Source organism: Pleurodeles waltl, chromosome 9 (assembly GCF_031143425.1).
Source record: "Pleurodeles waltl isolate 20211129_DDA chromosome 9, aPleWal1.hap1.20221129, whole genome shotgun sequence".
In the NCBI taxonomy this organism is placed as follows: domain Eukaryota; kingdom Metazoa; phylum Chordata; class Amphibia; order Caudata; family Salamandridae; genus Pleurodeles; species Pleurodeles waltl.
The window spans coordinates 1,161,469,013-1,161,491,985 of NC_090448.1; the positions used below are offsets into that span (position 1 = coordinate 1,161,469,013).

The 22,973-nt window shown below is 42.1% G+C and overlaps 1 protein-coding gene across 2 annotated transcripts in view; it reads right to left on the bottom strand.

Moving 5' to 3' along the window:
• The window catches only part of STXBP6 (syntaxin binding protein 6), a 377,445-nt gene that overhangs the window by 4,698 nt on the left and 349,774 nt on the right, over window positions 1-22,973 (bottom strand). For both annotated transcript variants that reach the window (XM_069209042.1, XM_069209041.1), the window contains exon 5: window positions 11,430-11,587. In XM_069209042.1, the coding sequence (XP_069065143.1) occupies window positions 11,430-11,587 (158 nt within the window). The remainder of the gene's footprint in view (window positions 1-11,429; window positions 11,588-22,973) is intronic.

Below are 22,973 nucleotides of genomic sequence, written 5' to 3' on the forward strand. Positions count from 1 at the left end.
GTGAGGGACTGGGAAGAAATTACGAATAAAAAAGTTCTGCTGAAATAAATGAATTTTTCAGTTGAGTTAATTTCTGTAGAATGGTTTGCAGGATGAAACAGTGATGCAACATTGAATTATTTTAGTTATATTATTAAAATACTTTCTACAAAGGTGTCAAAATATTATTTTTTTAAAGTTTCTTTTTGCCCATGTCTATAGTTTATTCACCAGTATCCTGCCAGAATTTTATTATCAGATAACTGCACATTTTTGGTTGAAATTGATATTCTGGAAATTGCTTTGGGAGTTAATTTGCCCCTAAAATATTGTAGATGCATATAACTCTCAGTAGCTTAACATTCAAGAAAGATAACAAAGACTGAAAGGAACACTTAGCTGTTAAAAAAAAAATACAATGTATGAAGCGTTATCCGGAGGAACACATTATCCCATAAAATTTTGTTAAATTATCACAAGTTTGAGGTTTTTGGTGGCAGCAAGATTTATCAATCATATGGTAGCCATGTTAATTATATATATATATATATATATATATATATATATATATATTTATTTTTCAGATTTTGACTTTGTAGTGACATACATATTCAGAATGATAAACTTAACATTTGGTATAGATTGTTCCCAATGAAAACACTCAGTGTTGACAAATTAACGTTCTTTTATCTGGAGGATTTATGGTAGCCAAAAACAAATAGTTGCTACATTTGTAAAGGCCAACATTTTTCTTGAAAATTGTGATTAACATCAGGTCTAAGTATCTGTAACACTTGTATAAAGAACATTATATTACCAGTTATCAGGATATTTTTTCTATTAAAAACACACACACACAAAAGAATTTGCTTATTTGGTGGGCTGTTTAGACATGGGACTATGAAAGAAGTGTGGATGTTTACAATGTAGAGGTGTTCATCTGTGGATTTGTAAAATATTTGCCCATGGTCCACACCTATGATATATTATTTCAATGGTTCATATCATATAGTACAGAGTCAGCAGTCCGAGAGAAACAAAGTTATTAGTGTGGTACTCTAGACCTATTCCAAGATGACATTCGGCCAGTATGGCACATTTCCATGTGTGAGCCATTTGTACTTATCACTTTGTTCTCACTTTTACAGTGGCATGGTTTGACTGAAATATTTATTGTATTACAAGATTAAAATGTTTGGCACTTTTTTGACAATCTGATGTCATGAGGGTTGCTATTAATGCTATGATTTCACGTAGTATAAGTGATCTAATATTTAAATGTATAATCTGTGCATGGAGAAGGAGTTACAGTTAATGTAGTCTTCCTAGCACATTTACAACAATGTGCACAGAGGTCTGCAAGTTATTCTAAGTTTTGGCCAGGGTGTAAATTATAACTAAGTTTAACTACAACTTTTGAATTTCCAATATTTGTGTAGCTTGTTTGTTTGGTACAGAAATAATAAGGGACATTTTCCTAACTATAGGTAATCTTTAACCTTTGTTTTTTAATTGAATTTCACTTTAAAAAAAAAATGTGTTTAAACCATGTAGAGTGTTGTGAAATGGATTAGACTGGAGGTGCATAGAGTAGAGAAAAGTGTTGTGGCATACACAGAGTGGAGGGGTGTAGAGTGGACTGGCATGTTGTATAGTAGAGTGGGGTGGCATGTCAGAATGGTGCGTCAGAGTGGAAGGCTATAGAGTGCAAGGCTACAGAGTAGAGTGGCATAGAGTGGAGTGGCTTGTCATAAAATAGAGTGGCATTTCATGGAGTGCAATGTCATAGATAGGAGTGGAGTGTCATGGAGTGGCATGTCGTTAAGTGGAGTACAGTGATGTAGAGTTTAATACAGTGGCAAAGAGTGGAAAGGCATATAGCTGAGTGGGTGCCATGGAGTGTAATGGCATGTCATACTATGTGTTAGAGTGTAGCAGAATACGGTGGAGGGGAAGAGTGGAGTGGCATGTTGAAGAGTGGCGTGGTGTGCCAGAGTGGACTGGCGTGTCAGAGTGGACTGGCGTGTCAGAGTGGAGTGAGGTGGCGTGTCATAGAATGAAGCAGAGTGGTGTAAAGTGGAGAGGTGTAAAGTGGAGTTCTGTCCTGTCGAGTGGAGTGGCATCTTGTAATCTACAATGGGGTGGCATGTCAGAGTGACTTGTCAGAGTGTCTTAGATTGAAGGGTTGTAGAGTGGAGGGAAGTGGAGGGGCATAAAGTGGCATGTCACCGAGAAGTAGAAAGGTGTGTCGCTGACCAGCAAAGTAGTGCATCGCCGAGCAGCAGAGTGGTGTGTCATTGTGTGGATTAGCATTGAGTGCAGTGGGGTGTCAGAGTGGAGTAGTGTGCTTTACAGTGGAGTAGAGTGGCAGAGTGCAGGGGCATGTCGTACAGTAAAGTGGAGTGGCGTGTCATAAAGTGGCGTTTCATAGAGTGTCTTAGAGTGGAGGGTAGTCGAGTGGTGTAAGATGGATTGGCATATAATGAAGTGGCATGTTGTAGAGTGGAGTGGTGTGTTGTACAGTGCAGTGGCATGGAGTGTCAGAGCAGAGTGCCATACAGTAGAGTGGCGTGTTGCAGAGTAGTGTGTCGTAGAGTGTCTTGAAGGAGAGAGGCACAGAGTGGAGTGGAGTGGCATGTCGTTGAGGAGAGGAGCCTGTCGTGTTGTCAAGTGGAGTGGTGTGTCATAGAGACAGGAGTGGCATTTCGTAGTGAAGTTTCAAGTACAGTGGTGTGTAGTGAAGTGGAATGACATGTCAGAGTGGAGTAAAGTGGCATAGAGTGCGGTTGCAGGTCATACAGTGTTGTGTGAGTGTCATGGAGGGGCATAAAGTGGAGTGGCATGTCGTAGAGTGCAGTGGTATGGCGTGCTGCTGAGAGGAGTGTCATAGAGTGGAGAGGCATGTCAGAGTGGAGTGGCACGTCACACAGTGGAGTAGAGTGGTATACAGTGGAGGGGCACAGAGTGGAGTACAGTGTTGTAGAGAAGAGTAGAGTGGCGTGTTAGAGTGGTGTATCGTAGGATGTCAGAGCAGAAGGGTGTGTAGTGGCATGTCGTAGAGTGGAAGGGCATGTTCTGCAGTGGTGTCAGAGTGGAGTGGCATCTCAGAGTGGAATGGCATGTCGTACAGTAGAGTGGTGAGTCGTAAAGTGGCATCTCATGGATTTTCGTGGAGGAGTGGAATGTCAGAGTTGAGCGGTGTGTCAGAGTGTCTTTTGTAATATAGACAAAAAAAAAAAAATCTGTAGGTACCGCGGAGTGGACTGTCGTAAAGTAGAGTGGAGTGGTGTGTCAGAGTGGTATGTTGTAGAATGTCTTAGAAAGGAGGTGGTAGAGTGGAGTCGGGCACAGTGGAATGACATGTAGTACAGGGGAGAGGCATGCTCTAGAGTGGAGTGTTGTTTTATAGAGTGAATTGGCATGTCATGGAACGGAATAGCATGTCTTTTGTCCTAAATCTTTTTTTATTTTAATAGGTATCATAGTATTTCCTAGATCGTTTCGAGGATGTACTGTGGTAAAAATACCTTTCCCTAACGATTTAGACTTTGGTAAAGTGAATCATGTTTTCCTATAGCTTAATAAATAGTAATAAGCTATATTTCACGTAGAAACCCAGCCAAAGTGTGATCTAAACAATATTGCTGCTTTTTTATTTTGCAAGTGCTTTCATTAACCACTAATATTATGTTCTGTCACAGCTTTATACTGCAAAGCACGACAATTTACCACAGCCCAATATATAACTCAGTTTTTCTCCCTAACAGTGAAAAATGACTGAATCAATTTCGATCAAATAAAAAAAAGACACTATCCACATAATAATCTACATTCTTGCCAAATTTCATAAAAGTCTGGTCAGCCATTTTGTCACTGCGTCAGTCTAAAAAATCTATGGAAAAACTGATTTGTGGGACCCCCTTCATTCTTTGCGGCCCTTTAACTGATCACCACAAACGTTTGCATCATCAACCAATGTAGAAAAAGGAATAGGTCTGCAAAGATCCATGGATATTTATCAAACAGTGACAACGTTATTACCAATCTAAAATCTGAGTAATTCTTATCTGTTTGAATCCTAACTACATAGTGGCATGAATATACACAGATACTCACACACTTAAAAAACTAAGGCTACATGGAGGTTATAGTTAGGCTCACATTTTAAACGTACAAAAGCGTAGAAAGTCAGCTGTTAGAGTTATTTCAATTAAATATAACTCATGCCCTAAGGTAACTATAACTCTCGCCCCCACCATGCACAATTATCTCATCAATAATTTTACTGCAAATGTTTTATTGATATTTTTATTGACGTTATAAAAGATGTCATGGGTGCTGTAAGATCTAGGGTAATCAGCAGCGCATGGCTAGGGCGTGAGTTATAGTTACTTGAAATTACTCTAACTAGAACTGCTGAATTTCTATGGTTTTGCGCGAGTAAATACAGATCCTAACTATAATGTCCCTGCAACCGTTGTTCTTTTAAGTGAATTTCTAAGGTTTTTGTCAATTCTATTTCCTAACTATAACGGCCCAATAATATGTTTTTTCAGTGAATTTTTAAGTTTCTTTTAAAGTAGTCATTTTAATTACTATACATTAATCCAACCAACACCCATACCCACATTAAAACCATATAAACACAATATCTCCCAAAAACTCATACCCACCCCAAACATTTCCTTGCCACCCAAAAACCCGTACCCGCCGGAGACCCTAAAAATACCCTTGCCACCCAAAACCCCATACCCACCCTAAACCCTAAAATATCCCTTCCTTCCCAAAAACCCATACCCACCCCAAGCTCTAAAAATTCCCTTGCTACTCAAATAACCCCACCCACCCTAAAACCTAAATTTGTCCTTACCACCCAAAAACCCATACCCATCCAAAACCCTAAAAACACAAATGACTCCCAAAAACCCTAACCATCTTAAACCCTTTTATTACTCTTGCCACTCCAAACCCCATACCCAGTCTAAACCCTAAAATTACTCTTGCCACCCAAAAACCCATGCCCATCCTAAACCCTAAAATTACTCTGACCATCTAAAACCCTATACCCAGCCTAAACTCTAGGAATTCACTTTCCACTCAAAAACCCATACCCACCTTAAACCCTAAAATTTCCCTTACGACCCAAAAACCCACACCCACCCTTAACACTAAAATACCCTTGCTAATGTAAAAGAATACCCACCCTAATCCCTAAAATTACTTTTGCCACCCAAAAACCCATACCCACTCTAAAATTACCCTCCCTACCCAAAAACCCTTACCCACCTAAAATTACCCTCACCACCTAAAAACCCATACCCACCCTAAACCCTAAAATGACCCTTGCCACCCATACCCACCCAAAAAAAAAAAAAAAAAAAAAATTACTACGCCAAAACGAATACCCACCTTAAACTCTAAAAATGCCCTTTCCCTAAAATGTAATTATATATATATATATATATATATATATATATATATACACACATACACACACACACACATATATACATATACACACACACACACCTACCTGTAAAACGTTTACCTTTATAACAAATATGCCTTTACTATTCCTTTCTTTGCAACAAAATTCGTTGTAATGGCATGCATAGTAAAGGCATATTTGTTGTAAAGGCATACATGGTAATGGCATGTGTGGTAATGTCATATACATGGTTGAACCTGCATGGTAAATGCCTGGGGGATCCAGCCTTTGTTGTAAAGGCTGTTCCCCCTACAGCACTAACCATCATTTCTATGACAAAATCAAGCCCGCATTTTGTTCCTTTTTAAATTAAATGTTTTAAGTTTTATTAGAACATTGGAATGCTGGGGGCTCCATTGAAAACAATGGAGTGCTGCGGGCTTTTACTGGCCGGTAAAAGCCCGCAGCGCCAGCATTCCAATGTTCGCTTTGTTCACAGAAGCAGCTGTGAACAAAGCCTCACGGAGCCTGAGGGGATTTTAATCCCCTCGGGCTCCGTGAACATTTATTTTTTAATAAAACATTCTGCCCTGAGTGGCAGAATGTTCTAATAGCCTTAGAACCCGCCGTAGCGCGCTCTAACGGCTATTAAAGTCCCTCTCCCTTGTTAAATGCCCTCGCCTTCGGCTCGGGCATTTAACGCGGGGAGCGGGCCTTTAATAGCCGGTAGAGCCCGCTACGGCGGGTTCTAAGGCTATATCAGTTTGACTCAATCAAGATAGCTTCAGGTGTGCCACACTCTTGTCACAAGAAGACTGTTAGCACTGTAGTTGTTCTTTGGAACATACTGAGAGGATGCAGTAGAACATTAAAGAATCAAGTGACAGCCTGCTCCTGTTGGAAGTACATGCTTTACTGAGAACGGCAGACCTCATTCTCATATGGCTGAGATAGTGTGAATTTACAGGAAATATGCTCTCATTTTAGCTTCTGGAGCACCTTCCATCACCTGTATGGGAAAGTCATGAGAAACTGTTTTCTCTCAAACATGATTCGTAAAATCCCAGCTGGATAAAATCATCTAAGAAAACACCACAATTCCTAAAATTAGTATGTTGATAAATCTGTCATTCACTACAATACATTTCAATGGGGTGTATTCATGCATATTGGTCACAAGGTGTCTGCCAGCACGTCTTGGTTAAAGTGCTGACAGCCAACCAGATCTCACCATGAGATCTGTGCTTAGGCTCCACCCAGATACAAATTTGGATTCCCTTTAATTTCTCCTCAACTACTGAACGGATTTAAGCCAAATAAAAAATAATACTCATCTGCGGACCAAAAGGTACCCTTCTGCCAAATTTGGTGTAATTCTGTCCAGCAGTTCGGGCTGCAAGCATGTCTAAAGAGTTTATGGGGCTTAACATGGGAAACACAATTTTTATGACACCTGCTTTTTCTCGGCCGCGGCTTGACGGATCATCCTGAGTCTTTCCCTAGAGAGCACTTTTTGGGAAATTTCGCGAAGATTCGTTAAGCCATGCCAAAGATATAGGCAAGTCAAAAAACGATTTTTCTATGGAAACTAGGTCCTAACTACAACTATCTACTGGCGACCCCACCAAGCAAGAGCACACACTCTGGTTCCAGCGGGAGAGAGCTGCCAAAGTGCTCTGCCTGCTGGAAGCGGAGGTTTCATCTTTCTCCCTGCCCACGGAGATGTGGGCAGGGAAATAGATGAAACTATTGCACACAGGGAGCTGTATGTTTAGCAGATCCGTGTGCAATAGCAATGCCTGCTGCCGCAGGAGGCGGGGAGCTGACTGGGACCCCGAGGTTCCACTGCATACTGGATGCCTTGGGGGGCACCCAGGAGACATGGCTGGGCTCCAGGGAATGGGGTCCCCGGGGCCTAAATCAGCCCAGGGAGGGGGTGGCATGGCAGTCCTCCTCCATGTGTTTATCTCCGGAACCCGGGTTCCTGGGGCTGAAATCGGACTGAGAGAGGGGCTGCGCGCCCCCCTTACTCAATTAATTTATTTCTGCGTCCTTGGGTCTTTGGGGCTGAAATCAGCCTGGGGCGGGAGGCTGCGTGGCCCCACTCCCCTACTGAATAAGGGCCAGGCCCCGGGGATAGGGTCCCCTGAGCAAAACTCAGCACGGGGAGGGGGGGCTGCACAGTCCCCCCTCCTCCATTTGTTTATGGCCGGGCCCTAGATTCATTAAACATGCATGCAGACACACACACACACTCACAGACTAAAGAGACCGTTACAGACTAGCAGACACTCACACACCTACTCACAGACTCAGTCAGAGACTCACACACCCACTCACAGACCACACACACAGAGGCACACCTACTCTCACACACAGAAACACCCTCTCACATGTACTCTCACACCCAGACACACTCAACCATTCTCACACCCACATAGACCTTCTCACACCCAGAGAGAGACACTCACACTCACTCTCACAGCTATTCTCACACCTAGAGAGACAGGCCCTGTGACCAACCCCCACCACACACGGCCTTCGGCGTGCGCAGGGTTATATGGTTATGTGGGTGGGCTGCAGGGTCTGGCTTTAGGCCGGGCCTTGCGACCAACCCTCACCATGCACACCCTTTGGCCGTGCACAGCACAGGGTTAGGTGGTTACAGGGGTTGGCCGCAGGGCGTGGCAACAGGCTAGACCCTGCGTCCATCTCCTGCAGCTCACAGCCTTTGGCCGTGCACAGTGCAGGGTGGGATAGTTATGGGGGCTTGGCCACAGGCCCTGTGGCCTACCCCCGCTGTGCATAGCCTTTGGCCATGCGCGGCAGTATCTGGGTTAAAAATTGTAATAAAAATTACTTTGTTTAAAAAAAATAAAAACATAGAAATTCACTAAAAAAAATCTAAGGTTACAGAGACGTTATAGTTAGATTCTGAATTTACTCGCACAAAACCATAGAAAGTCAGCAGTTATAGTAAGTTATTTCAAGTAACTATAATTTGGGCCCTAAGGTAACTTTAACTTGAAAATATACATTTTTTTCTCCAATAACGTCTCAATACCACACTGTTTCAGCTTCCAAAATCCAGGTCTGAAATAAAAAAAATGGGCAGCACATCCAGACTAAATACCAATGGTATCTTTCTATTGTATTTCATTCTCCAGTGCAGGAACAATATAAATGGATATATATATATATATATATATATATATATATATATATATATAATTATATATATATATATATATATATACACACACATATATATATATATTCTCCACACTCAAAATAAAAACAAAGGTTAAAGCGATGTCGTCAATGATGTTATCAATGATGTCATAGAACATGTCATGAGTGTTGTAATATGTGAGTTCATACGCAGTTGCATGGGGAGAAAGCGAGTTAGAAGGGACATTTTGTTATTTTGCTATTTGATTTGATTTGAACGCCTGTAAATTGGAGTTTCAGCAAATCTCTGGCTACTGCCACATGGCAATTGTAGTTGGCGAGCACCAGCGAGAGCTGACATCCCCTAGAGCGATTTTCAGGTGCTAAGAGGGCACCCAACGAGATTTTTTCAACGCATGTAGTTGAGACCATTCTAGTTGAGGAAGATGCTACTAGAGTAGAAAATCTACCTGAGCGACAGCAAAGAAGCAGCACCTTCTGGTGCATCTAATGGTGCAGTTCACACTGATTTTGCAGTGTGGAAAAAACTCCTGGTCCTAAAAATCAGCGCAACATGCCGATTTCGGCCCATTCGCGGAACGCAGCGGAATCTTGTGGAGATTTTAAGTAACCCTGCAAGTTGCAACCCCCCTAGTTAGAATTGACACAATAACATACATCGTGTGACCTGAATAGTTGTTTAATTGCTATTAATGATGTGTGTTTTCCAGTGCTTGTCATTGCTCTATTGCATGATCTCACAATTTCACTATAGAATTGAAGGGGCTGGGACTGGTGGGATTTTTGTTGATGCATGATGCTTAGCAAAAGCTAACTAAATAAAAAAAAAGAAAAAAAAAAAAAATCTCAACAAGCATCAAACCTCTGTTGCACACAATTGTCAGCCATACGTAGGACAGGTTCGACGCACGGCTTAGCCTGTGCCCAAGCAGCCAATCCCCACTATGCACAGACTTAGGATATACACAGTGGAGCTTTGTCTGCAAGTCATGGTGCCACACTAGACCCTGCATCCAGAATACAACATGGGTTGTGTGGGTGGACTTGTCCTATGGCCCGATACCCAGCGCCCAAACTTGCTGTGGTGACAAAGTCCATAAGGCCAGGCTCCATTTTGGGCAGGCCAAGGCTACATTTTCAGCCTGATCTTCTGATGACATGCTGTCTACCTTTGACGTAGATGCGGTCTGTGCTTATCTTTCGAGAACCTGTGAAAGTGTCAAATCATCAACACAATGACATTGATAAGACAACCTAATACAACCTCAGTCTGGAACAAGTCCCTTGTTATCTATATTTCAAGGTCAGATAATGAAACTAATACTTGCTTATACTAGTGGGTCTTAACACTAGCATACTGATGCACAGAAGTTATGTAAGAAATTCCCCCCAAAATACCCCATGCAGGATAGGATCAGTGCTCAACAGTATAGAAGACTAATCAAGTTACGGTTTAAAGAGAGAGAGGTCCTTCACCCAGGTTATCGCACAAGATATTGCCAGAGATCCTGACCAAGACCGACAGATGGCCGTACTGCTGCAGCATCCAGATCTACACTGAGAGCTGATACCGAAGCAAGTCTGAGAGAAGAGGAGCTGAGACTAGCTGATGTCGGGTTTCCATTCAAGGGAACCGTCTCTACCGGCTATTGATAATTACAGCTTCTTGCTGAAAATAGGTATGCAATGCGTTGAATCCTTAGAAACTCTAGATGCAACTTACGCTACTCTATTCTATAATAGTGTAGCGCATAGAAGCAGTCTTTACAGTGCTAGGTTTCCAAATTACATTTCAACTATGTTAGAAACATTCATATTATTCCTAATGTCAGTATCATGCATCAGTGCTGTTTCAATATTATTCTGTGTGGTTATTTGACACGTGCTAAGCAACAGGACGATGCTGTTGAAATAAAAAAACTTAAATAAAGTGTATTTTCTCCTAGTGCAAAACTTGTGTGATATTCTAAAGAATGAAATTGGATTTGAATTACCACTGCACCCCTGACCCCTTTTTAAGGGTCTGATAGTAACCAAAAAAGCACAGACACCACATTAACTATGTATTGAATGAGATTGCATTAGGCTACAACAACCTGTACCTTCATGCCCAAGCATTGGTGCACTGAACTAAGTGCAGGCTCCGTGAGTGGGAAAGCCAAACCTTATGGAGCTAAAAAGCCAAAGCCTTAGTTTATGCAACAGCGTGGAGTTTGGCCATAGAGCCACATCAGAGGCCTGTCCCTGCACCCACCTATCCATGACCATCCAACACCCTACTGGCTCAGCCTTCAAAGTAAAGGATGACCAGAGGGTCTACTGTTAAGTGACCAACTCCCTCCTACACCCCCAACGCACCCTTTCCTTACGGTGACTGCAAGAAAAAGACATCACACTAAAAGTGCTTCATTTCTGAAATATCCAAACTAATCGTTGCGTTGGCAACAATTTGAAAGGAAGGTAATTGTATCAAACACTGTGGCAATTGTGCGTATTTCTCTTGAATCATCATTTTGTGACTAACGCACTAGCCCTCTGGGGATTGGTCCTTGTTTCTTCACATTCACTCTCCCAGAGACTATCATGAATGATGTTACCCATGCTAGGGGTGGTGCCAGCCCACATATGCAGAGGTGACATACTACACATGTGTCTTTCCCAGCAAGGACTAGGCGGGGCATTGTTTGCAGACACCCTTGGAACGCACAGTCTAGACTCTGCACTCAGCGCCTTCGAAACACACTTCGTATTTGCTTGGTGTAGGCGGGGACACAGTGGTCCAAGGGTGCATTTAATTCTTCCCACAGTAGGTCCTCTCTGTTTCACTTACTTTATGTGCTGTATCTGCAAACTGCTGGGCGCTGTTCATCATGTCTGCCGTCTTTTCCTCTGTTCGCCCCAAGCGCTCCCCGCGCTCATTCAAGGCTTGGCTCGCCTTCTGTACTGCGCTGGAAACACTGTCTGCCGCAGAGTGCAGGATGCTATTACCTGGGCAGGAGAGAAAAGAGATAGAAAGTAATCATCTGTGTTAAAATCATCTTTCAATCAAATGAAAAACACTACATTTAAGAAAACAAAATCAGTCTGTCATGAAGGAGACAACTGCACCAAATGAGCTTCATCACCTCTTTGCCAGGGATAAGATAGCCCTTTCCCCTGTGTTCCATAACTGAGGGATTCACACTCACTGTGTGAAGGACAAAGAGTGCCCCTGCCAATAGCATGTGTAGAGACCAAGGCGCACATCATGATCCTGTTCTGCATCCAGGCACAGAAGGGGGCCATGTACTCTATTTCAAGGATATCAACTTGTCATAAAAGAAACCATGTACTCTTAAAGGTTAATAGAAGAGCTGCTGTGAGATTGATCTTCTCATTCAGGTTAAGTTCATGTACTAGATTTGCTCCTTGCAGTTGTCTTTCAGCAGATCACCAAATCCTGGAAAACTGTCCTACTATATCATTTCAGGCACGGTGATGTGGTGTTTGTTATCAGCACAGACTTGACAGAGCATGGTTACTCCAATATCTCTTGCCATTAAAAAAGACATCTTTTAGTTACCTGTGATGATGTTCCTAGACTGTTCTTCAAAATCTGCCAAACCTCATGATCCCCGACTGAAGAGGTACCCAAACCTCTGTCACTTTTTTCTAACGTTATGTATAATAATTGTTATATAATTCATTCTTTATGTACGCTTATTTCTTATGTTTTTGCAATGATGATGATGATTCCTTATACTTTTTAATAGGATTCAATTAAATTATCTTTGTTTTTTTCTCCTTCCCTCTCTTTTTATTTTTTTCCCCTGTACTTATGTTATCTTGTTTACCATTTATTCTACTGTTCTTCTATTCATAATGTTTTTACATGATTGTACATTAATTTATTGTGTTACATCAAATGCTAAATTAATCTTATCTTTCAAATAAAAAAATAAATAGATGAGCTGCAAGCAACAAGGCTCAGTTACAGAGTGGTGTTTCGGAGCTCAGCTATCTTCAGCTCATGCACTAACACACTCATGGCAGTGGTTAATTTGTCAATAAAAACGTGCCAGTACTCAAAGCTCTTCTTTGAAACTTGTGGCTGCTGCAATTAAATGTGACAGCACCAAATACTGAGGCAGCGTAATCCTGATGCCATCTCGGGCCTCTTTCATCCATTCACAGCCACGCTCTACCCCTTCAGCTCACTCTTGCAGCTTTCTCCCTTTGTGACACTTTCTCATTTTTCTTTTCCTCTGTCTATCCCATGTGTGTCTTTTGCTTGTATTAAATGTATGATGCAAAACAATAAGTGCCAGTGCCCTGCACCGGAAACCACCAGCTCAAATTAAGCACTCATTCATGGACATAGTGGTAGTTGCCACTTTATATTTTGGAGCTGTGCTATCTGCCGCTCATATACTAACCGCTACAGTTATCGAGAAAGCGTAGGCATCTTATTCTGTGCACGGGCTCAGGACAGGCACCACAACCGCTCTGTGCCAGTTCTAGCATAGTACAAAGCAGTGTGCAAGAAGTAGGGACCCTTGGAGTGTGATGGATACAAAGGCCTCAGACATAGGCCATAGGTAGTGGGTGCAGAAGGAGCACCGCCACAGCAATAACCCTGCGGACATGCTTGTACCAGGAGAGCTCCAGAAACATCTAGCAAGGTTAGGAGGACCTGAGAATGTGATCAGGTAAAACAAAACCCACAGAATTTCAGGGGATCACCAAAATTTGCATCATTCTGTTGATAACAAGGCATTTTATGTTTCTAAGGCCATCTCCTGATTATTACACAAAGCTGTTTTGTAGCTCAATGATGTGAAAAACGAATACTAAGCTTAGGAGTATCCAAGAACCTTTGGAAATGTGCAGGGATATCAGGGATGTCATCATTATTGTGTGGATATGACATATTCAATACAACTATTTCTCAAAGCCATATGTATTTGCATTGCAAGGAGCTTCCCACACCAAAGTGTCACCGGGCCTTTGGAATTCCTAGCAGACACACATTTTTGCAACAGATTCTGTTCCTCAGATCAACCATCCTGTCAGGCACTCAACTTGCTTTTCTGATCATTATTATAATATCTGGCGTACAGTATACTCTGTCTTAGTATAGCCTGACTCAATGACAATGTTTACAATTACTTGATCAAAACCGATCATATGATCTGGGGAAATAAACATTTTCCAGCCTTTGTACGTAGTAAATTCTGAACTTCAATATCACTGGAGCAGAGTCTTAGAATGATACACCCTAAACAGATATCACAATTCAAATATTGACCTAATTTATAGGTTAACTCTGTAAAGATACCATTCCGTAGAATTATGTCAGCTGGAACAACCCCTCATCTTTTGTGGAGGGCAGCGACAGACATGTCAGCTTGCCACCCCTTTCAGATTGCTTAACTAGAAGACTTCACTTACTGATTTTTTTTAAAGATTCCATTAATCCAAGGACAGCCTTTGTAAGTAAATGGATTCTATGCACATGAGTTTGTTTGAGAGATCTGTCCCTACAGCCTTTAGTTCGCTTTCCTTCTTTCTCCCTTGGTGACCCTCCCATTCTGGCCACACTGCTTCTCTTTTCACATTTGTGGGTCTCATCCGCTTGTTTTTATTGCGACCGAGTGCCCTCATTCTACCTATAGCTTGTTCTTGCCCGATTTATTTCACTAGGAGTCCAAAACATGTTACAGTCTCCTAGCCTGCTCTCTGTTCACTCATTTTATTTCTTGGAGAAAATAACCTCATTTTAACATTAACTGATCCATACTCCTTACTCCTACTCTGACTAGCGTATTACTCCTTACTCCTACTCTCATTACTATCTTAAACCTGGTCTCACCTCTTATATTCTCTTAAACCACACAACCTTATCCAAAAATGCTACAAAAATTCTAAACACCGGAGAATGAAGGAGCACCCTTAAGGCAGTTTGTAGACCAACACCGCTGAGTAAGCACGAGGGGTCTCAAACTTCACAATGTGATCAACACTTCTCTCTCTGGTTAAATTGATCATGAAGTTGATCTCATATTTCATATGACAAATTAATTCTCCCTTTCACTGTCCAAATGCACAAGCTTTCTGCATTTGAATGATATCTCACTACCTTCTCTTGACATCAACACCAAGGTTCTTCAAACTGTTCCAAATAGCAATATGGAACTTTGCCCACAGAATGTGGTGTTTACCCCAACATTGTTGAGTCTCAACCGGAGGAGCCCTTCAGCACCAGAAGGTACATTGCCCATTCTGGAGAAAAGAGGCCCAGGGAGAAGTCTCTCACCTCATTTCTAGTGAGTTATGCTTTGCTCGACAGCAAGTGTTGAGCCACGCAAGCCTATCAGAGAATCCCTTATCTTCGGGTGATAATGGAATGGAGTCCCATCCTGGTATTCCAAATCAACACTAAACATATGCACGAGGGTTGGTATTTCACAGATGTAGGGTTATATATTATGCAGTAATTGTTTACATACAGTGTTTTGGAATGATTGTTAGTGTTTTAAACAACTCACTAGATAATATCCAAATTTGCTTAAGGTTAAAAACACCCCAATCATATTTCATTACTCACACCTAACTTATTAGTCCATTCCCTATTAGGCGCCCTATTTTGAGTTTGGGGGACGGGAAAGTCTGTCTGCCAAACTCCTGACAGGGTGGCCGCCGGCTACGAGGCGACATCCTCGCCACTGTCATTAAAAGTTTCCCGCTAGGTCAGCGGGCAGAAACCTGAGGGTGCTGGCCAGGGGGGCCCTGCACTGCCTATGCCAAGTGCATGGGCAGCGCAGGGGACCCCCTGCACCCATTCTCCACCAGCCTTTTCATGGTGGTATCACTGCCACGAGAAGGCTGGCAGAGAACGAGGTCGTAATTGCCAGGGCAGCGCTGCTTACCACCAGACTGCCGGGATCTCGAATCCTGGCGGTCCCCTAGCGGCCCGAACGCCAGGGTTGCAATGTGGCGGTCGAACCGCCGCATTGGTGGTGGTCTGACAGCCATCCACGAGGTCTAGTGACCGTCGTACTCATAAAGAGGTCCTAAATGTGTAGATAGTGTTTTTTGCAATCCAATCTGAATAATGTGTAAATTTGCTTAAATTACGCCAACCTTTGAATACTTCCCCCCTCATACCATATCCGGTCAGCAACTGGAAATCAGTCCTTCAGCATTTGCCCTTAGGAACCGATTTAAGTGTCTAACCTCGCCTCTGCACCAATACCTTATATACCTTTAATGCCTAAGGTGTCATTTGGATGAAGGAAGGATCATTCCTGCTCTGCTCATGCCTTGCTACATCTTACCAGCCTGCCTGTCTCCCCTTCCTCCCAAAATCTCTAGATGTTGAGTAACCTCACACCAGAAACATCACATCTTTGACAATGAGATTCTACATGAATTACAATCAAGTTTCAGACCGAGCTGTGGGGCTCAGATCGCCTTCTCTAGGTTGCTGAAGATGCACTTGGCATTCTTGATACTTTCAACTCAAGTCTACTTAGGATCTGTGATTTATTGGCGGCCTTTGACTTGGTTAATTGTTCCAATTTTATTAACAGCCTCAAAGGGCAAGAAGAAGCTTAGTAGGTTTGTAGCACACTTGAGTAATCAATCCCAGCAGATGAAAACTGACAACTCGAATCTTTCTCCAGACCTATTAACTTATTGCACAGAGTATCACAAAGTTTATTACCAGCTCTAGTCCTATTCTACCGCTGCAAACACCTTTTGGTTTCAACCCAAAACAGTTAGGGATTTTTTGCCAGCAATGTGAGGATGATACTTAGCTGTATCTCAAGTTCTCTTCTCCACATTACTTGTTCAAAAATGGATGACAATCTATTGTTTCAGTCTCAACCCGGCCAACGTGCAGGCTACTAGCCGAGGTTATTGTGGAGGGTCAGTCAGCCCATTGCCAAAGCAAGACCTAAAGATGGGAGGCCACAATCCTCTGTTGTGTTACCCTAACTAGAGGAAAGATACTGGCATCCTAGGGCTTTCTAGGGCGCGTAATTCCTCCTCTAGTTTCCTCTCTTACCTCCCTCCCTCCTCACGTGCTTCCCTTTATCCCTTCTCCCTTTTGTAAATACATTTTGTGTCTGAAATGATCAACTTAATACTTTACTGCTAGCATTCTAACACTTGTAAAAAAAGAAAATGCCTTTACAATGGTTACAGTCAATTTATATAAATTGTAACGTTATCAAGAATACTTAGTTCACATAAGTTAAAACATGATACACTCATTTCATATATTAATCAGCAGGAGCAACTACAATTAAGAAAATCACACCATTCATATTTCTCCGTGGTATTTCAAACATGCTACGAATTCACAAAAGTATGCTCAACAAAATGACCAAAATTATCGACAACAGACATTTAAAAGCATCTTTATCGGATCTCTTGGCTTTCGGCTTAAGTACAGGTCTGAAATGAGTCTCTGGGCTTCAATAAACTTAGCACATATTGAAAGATAATGCAACTCATCAGACACTACAATAACTCCTGCTGCACACCAAGCCTTCTGTTCTGCTTTCATACATCCTTGGAATTTTCCCAATACGGATGACCGCACATATCATAAATAATTTGTAATATACAGAAATACTCTTAATGAGCTCGAATTAATTAGTTTTTTTTTTCTTATAGCTTTCTCACAAAAACGAGTAAAAGAACCATTCTTAGCCAATAAAGGAAAAACTTATATAGCGCTCTTCTACCCGAAGGCGTCTTGGCGCTACATGCCATGGAGCCCAATGGAGCTCAAAGCCTAACCACTACTAGCGATCATTACATAAAAAGTCAGGCCCTTAATGCACCTCACGAAAAGAGTGCGACTCTGTACAGATTTATTATCCAAAGGTAAAGAGTTCCAAAGCCGAGCTGTGGGACAGGACAAGATTTCCCCACACCCTTGATTCTGGGTACCACAACATCCCTCCTATTAGGAGAGCTAAGATGACACTCTGGGACATACCAATGAAACTTTTTGTCACTTAATCCTGTACCTGCATTGTTGAGGGCTCTGTGCGCCAAGCACAACGCGTTACACATTGCCTTTTTACAGGCTGGTCGCCAATATAGTTTACTCAGCTCCTTGAATGAATATATTAAGAATAAGGGCCTGACTGAGTTCTTGGCAGACAAGTTACTCAATCACAATCTATGGGTTTTAAATTTCAGCAAACAGGGTGGGTCATATACCTAAATAAAATACCTAAATAAAAGATGTTGCGATAATCAAAAGGGGAGGCCAATAAAGCTTGGGTAAATGTCTTACATGAAGAGATCAAAATAATAGGGAAGATCTTCCTCAGAATACGTAAAATGGCAAAGCGGGTACACGTGACTTGGTTAATGTGCGTAGTAAAAGACAGAGTAGTCAAAGACCACTCCCAAGTTTCTCATTGATAGACCCAAAGCACACTGAAGCTGCACCTCCCATAATCCCCATCAACAATAGTCATGATCATGTTTTATTAGAAAACAGGCTACTTGATTTGTCTTCCTAGAGTGAGTCCAGCTTTTGTAAGAATTTAACCTTGTAGGCAGAATCCAGGCATCACAGACGTAGTTTCTCTTGTTAGCCACTAATAAGCTTAGTCCAAGGGCTTCTGTCTCCTACTTTAATGACTGTAGTCCTAATTCCAGTCGCAATGCCCATAGTCCAAGGCGGCCATCTTCAGGTTCTCACTTGGAATCATTTTAAAATCTAATGGCTTTTCCACTACTATCTTTGCTACTCCAGATAGCCCAAACAGATAGCTCCAAATACTATACTTAACTGTATCCAGCCACTTAAGGAACATGAGTGCGTTATACCAGCTTTCCATTTCACATTCACTCTCCATGTGACACCTGCATATGTGTAACACCCATCTTTCTCACATTTTGCGTACTCAGTTACCAGGTAAAATTGGTGCGCATCTTTACAAAGAGCACGATTCGAGTGGTCATGGGATTTTCAGGTTGTTTGTATTACAATGTATGCTCAGGGCAGTGAGCTGGTGCTCGAAGCTAATCGGGGAGCATTAGAAAGTTACAGAAGCCATCACATAGTGTGCTGGTCACCCACTGTAGGAGGGGAACCGCTAGACTGTCGCAGGAGGTCCTGGAAGACCAATAACAATAACAGAGGCAGCCCTGCCTCAAGCCACTGAAAACATCCATCTTATTTTTATGTAGGCCCATGTCATCCGACTGTACCCTGGTCCCAGAATGTAAAAATGTACTTAACATCAAAAATGAGAAGGGAGCAGTATACCAAAATGCTTCACTTTCTGCTCTAGACTGCAGCAGTCAATCAAAGCCCTGAGTAGCGGTCACAAGACACGCATAGAGCAGTGGTTCCCAACCTGTGGTCCAGGGACCTCCTTGGGGTAAGCAAAGCCTCCTCATGGGGTCCGCGGCTGCTTCAAAAATTAAATATTATTAACAGATTAATGAAGTGTGTATACATAAAGTGGCTAAAAGTACAATTACAAATTTAAAATGTACTGTAAATGTCAAGGAATTTGAAATTGGAGGCTAAAAATGTAATTACCCTCAGATTGATTTGTGGGAGCAGTGGAGGTGCATCAAATAGAATACATTATGGGTGATGTGTGGCTTCAATTTAATTTAGAAAAGCTTCAACCTTCCTATTTTATTTTTATGTATATTTGCAAAATTAAATAAAGTGTTAGCATGTGTGTATTTGTTTGAATGAGTGTTTCTGAATTTTTGTGTATTGTTTTGCATTTCAAATCATCAGCAATGTTTAGGCCCGGGGTTCCATTAATGACTCAGTGTGAGATCCCTGGATTCTAATGACGATTCAGTGGGGGTCCCCGGGTTCCAGTAATAATAAAGTAGGGGTCCACAGTAGTAAAACGGTTGGAACCACTGGCACAGAGGATCTCACTTAAGTGGACTTCTGGGCAGTGTGGCATGAGGGAAAAATATGGTGGGGGATTTGATGGATGGTGCTCAGACCAGGGCTAAAACCAGCCTGTCCCATTGGTATCTGATTTGAGACCTCCCAAAAAACTTGTTCAAGCAGCTTTGAGGAGGAATCTAGTATGATGTTAACGTGAGCGATCCTCTGATTTGTCAGCATCCTTTTTTTTTAAATTGATTTGATCACTAAACCCACACATGACTGTGGATCGCCCCATTTTGACTAGATCAATAGCAAACAGATTTGTGCACATAAAGTGTGCTTTTAACAACCATATTTGGCAGCCTGGTGCTCTCCTAGTACTAATGAAGAAAACCAAATGCTTTACATTCCTGAGGGTAGGTTTACTAGCAAGATTTTCATCTGGCACATAGTTGGCTTCATCAAAAAATTAAAGGTGTTTTTCACAGCATTTAACAGGCCCACAAGGTGCAAACTTCTTTATTTTCAGTGTTTATAATGCTATTAGTAATTATAATTTTGAAAGTGCACAGCAGTCCCAGGGCACCCCCTATGCACCTGAGTACTACACCACACTGCAGTGGAGCACTACAAAGGTAGTGACAATGTCTCCCAAGGAGACAGAATGTCACTAATGGCAGGAACCATAACTCACAGCTGACCTACGTGCTTGAACACTGCGGTACCAAAGGTCTATATCCAAGTAGTGCCAACATCCACCAAGGAGATGGCGCAATAGCAGAACCCGGGATCTTGGCTATCGCAAACCATTCCATAACACTGCTTCCGATCTCACTTGACAAGCAGGATGACCATGGCAAAACACACTGCCCTGGCCTTGCCCAACCAATGTTTGACAAAGGTCAACCAAGAGTGTTAAACATTATACATATCAGTTACACAGAATCCTGAAGTTAATATGGTGCACTGATAACAACATTCCTGCAAACAACATACTGCAAAAACAACAACCAGATTTGTGTTACGCTAAAGTACCAAGACTAGTACATTAAATGGGCTGGACTCCAATATGTATCCCAACCTAACACTTTAGAGGTCCTATCCTTTCCCAGACAAATCAGTCAGGAAGGTTTTCCCCATCAGCTAGTAAGTGACAACTTAGTGCATATTTACCTATCCAGAAAATGCCTAGTTTCCTCCTGTTTAAATGCATAGAGCGAATTAAGTCCTTGTTATATCACCAGGAAAGTAATGGGCAGGTTGAAAGGGCCAACCATGTCAAGAAAAAGATCCAAATGGCACTCAAGTCACATTATCGTCACCTACTTTACCTCAGGTAAAAATCCTTTCAAGTTATTTAGTGGAAGATTGTCTCTCATCAGGTTATCATATGTCAATGGTGTAGAAGAGGAGAGCGTCATTTTTAAAGCAGAATTAATGTACAATAGTGCCAGGTGATCCCTGAAAAACATAATAGGATGTAGTGCAAGGATAATAACAGAAATGCAGATAAGGATGTGCCCATTCACCATTTTAGTGTAAAAATGCCTCATAAAGCAACCTGTTAGTAACTTCAATGAACCAATTAAGCTGACCAAGAAGACTGGTACTGTGTACTCCTAGGAAATGGCCAATATTGGATGAACAAAGTTTACACTTACTAACCTACTTCTCTGCCTCATCGCTACAAAATCTCACTTGCTCAATAGGTCTTTAAAAGACTCAAGAATGTAAAATGCGACAAGCATCATATCAACTCGAAGATGTGCTATCTATTATATATAAATATTATTTCTAAAATATTCTAAAAATGTACCCAGTCACCTTACATGTGTTCTTATTTTTTTCCATCAGGGGTGGTAAAAAAAGTTCAACCCTGGTGGCCAGCACACCTTCTCATATCGAATCAAATAGGAATGGGTGGGGCTACGGGCACGTTGCTAATGTCTCCAAGTGTTGGATGGTCCCGCCTTTTCTTATCAAATGTAGTAAGAGGTGACAGGACTACTAGGACATCATAAGAGTGATCAAAGAGAGGGATGAGGCAAACTCATTTCAAATGGGACACAAATGAGATGCCAGCTTGGATCCTAAGCCCAGGATGAGAGAATGGCTCCCTGAGCAGGATTAAGCCATGTACTCATGCAAATAATAGTGTGAGGGGCGTGTGATATTGAAAAAAACTAATATGGCTTCCCTGCTCTGGTAAAGTTAATCTGCTCACAGTTGATCTAACGCAATGGGCACAGGTGTGGCTCTCAATGCCCAGCGAGTCCAACTCATCACGATGAATGCAATGTAAGTGGTGAAGCTTAACTGCCATTGGCATGGCTAGCGACATCTATATGAGCTTGTCCCCAGTTAAAATGTAACGGGAAGGACTAGGGTATTGTGAAATCAAAATGGCTGCCACGAAATCAAGATGGCTTTCAAGTCATAGGCTGAGCAAACAGTCATGCTACACGGAGTACCGGGGGAGGTGAGTTCATCCAAAGCTTTAGAGTGACAAAGCCTTTCTAGAGACTCAGAGGCCAGTAAACATGGTGATGTTGACACAGGGATACCCTTGACAGAAGTTATTTAATGACAACAGCCTCTCTCTGTTTCCCAGGTTAAGCAGATTTGATATGCTAGAACAAATAGTGCTTCGAGGCTTGGTTTTTAGAAGGAAAATCTGAAACTTGCAGCCAGGGATTAATAGTTAAAAAAAATAAAAAAATACACGCTTCAAAAAGCTAGCGAACATGAATTGAAATATTTTTCTACTGAGATAATCCATATTTGTTTGTTTACTGTGGGCGTTTAAAGTGCACTATCACTGGTCCGTAGCCATTTCAAAAGGCTTAGGTAAAAGAACGGGCAAAAGGTTGATCGACTATTTTTTTTAAGCGCTTAAACTACTACTATGCTGTGGTGCAGGTACACACAACAAGCGCTTCCCTTAAATCAGGTTAAAGTTCACTATGGTTTGTGCAGCGCTACTATGAGCCAGGTGTCACTGTGAATATCTGAAGGCAGTGGCAGTCGAAAACAGGTAGGTCTTCAATTCTTTTCTATATCCCAAGAAATATTCAAGAACAAAGCAAGCAGGGCACGAGGGCGGTACAAAGGGTGGAGCTTTTCAGGGCCTTGCAGTTGGCAGGATGAAGGGCGGATACATTAGCCACCTGATCAGCTGGTATTTCCAGCAAATCTAGAATAGAAATGCCAGGGCAAGTCCATGCAAGGTTTTGAGGACCATGCAATGCTTTGGCCGTAGTCAGTGCTAAATTAAGGGGGGAAAGAGGTGGAGGTGGGGCATGATGAATCAGATCTCGTTGCAGCTTGCCGAGGGACTGGCCAGTAGCTGAGCACAAACGGCAGTGGAAAATGGTAGAGCCCATCCTGTTGACTTTGGGGATAAAGGTCGTCTTAGAATCCAAGTTTCTACATTTTCAGAATAGGACCGAGGAGGCTAGAAGAGCGTGGGTGTGGATGTCAGCCAACTAGATTGGAGGT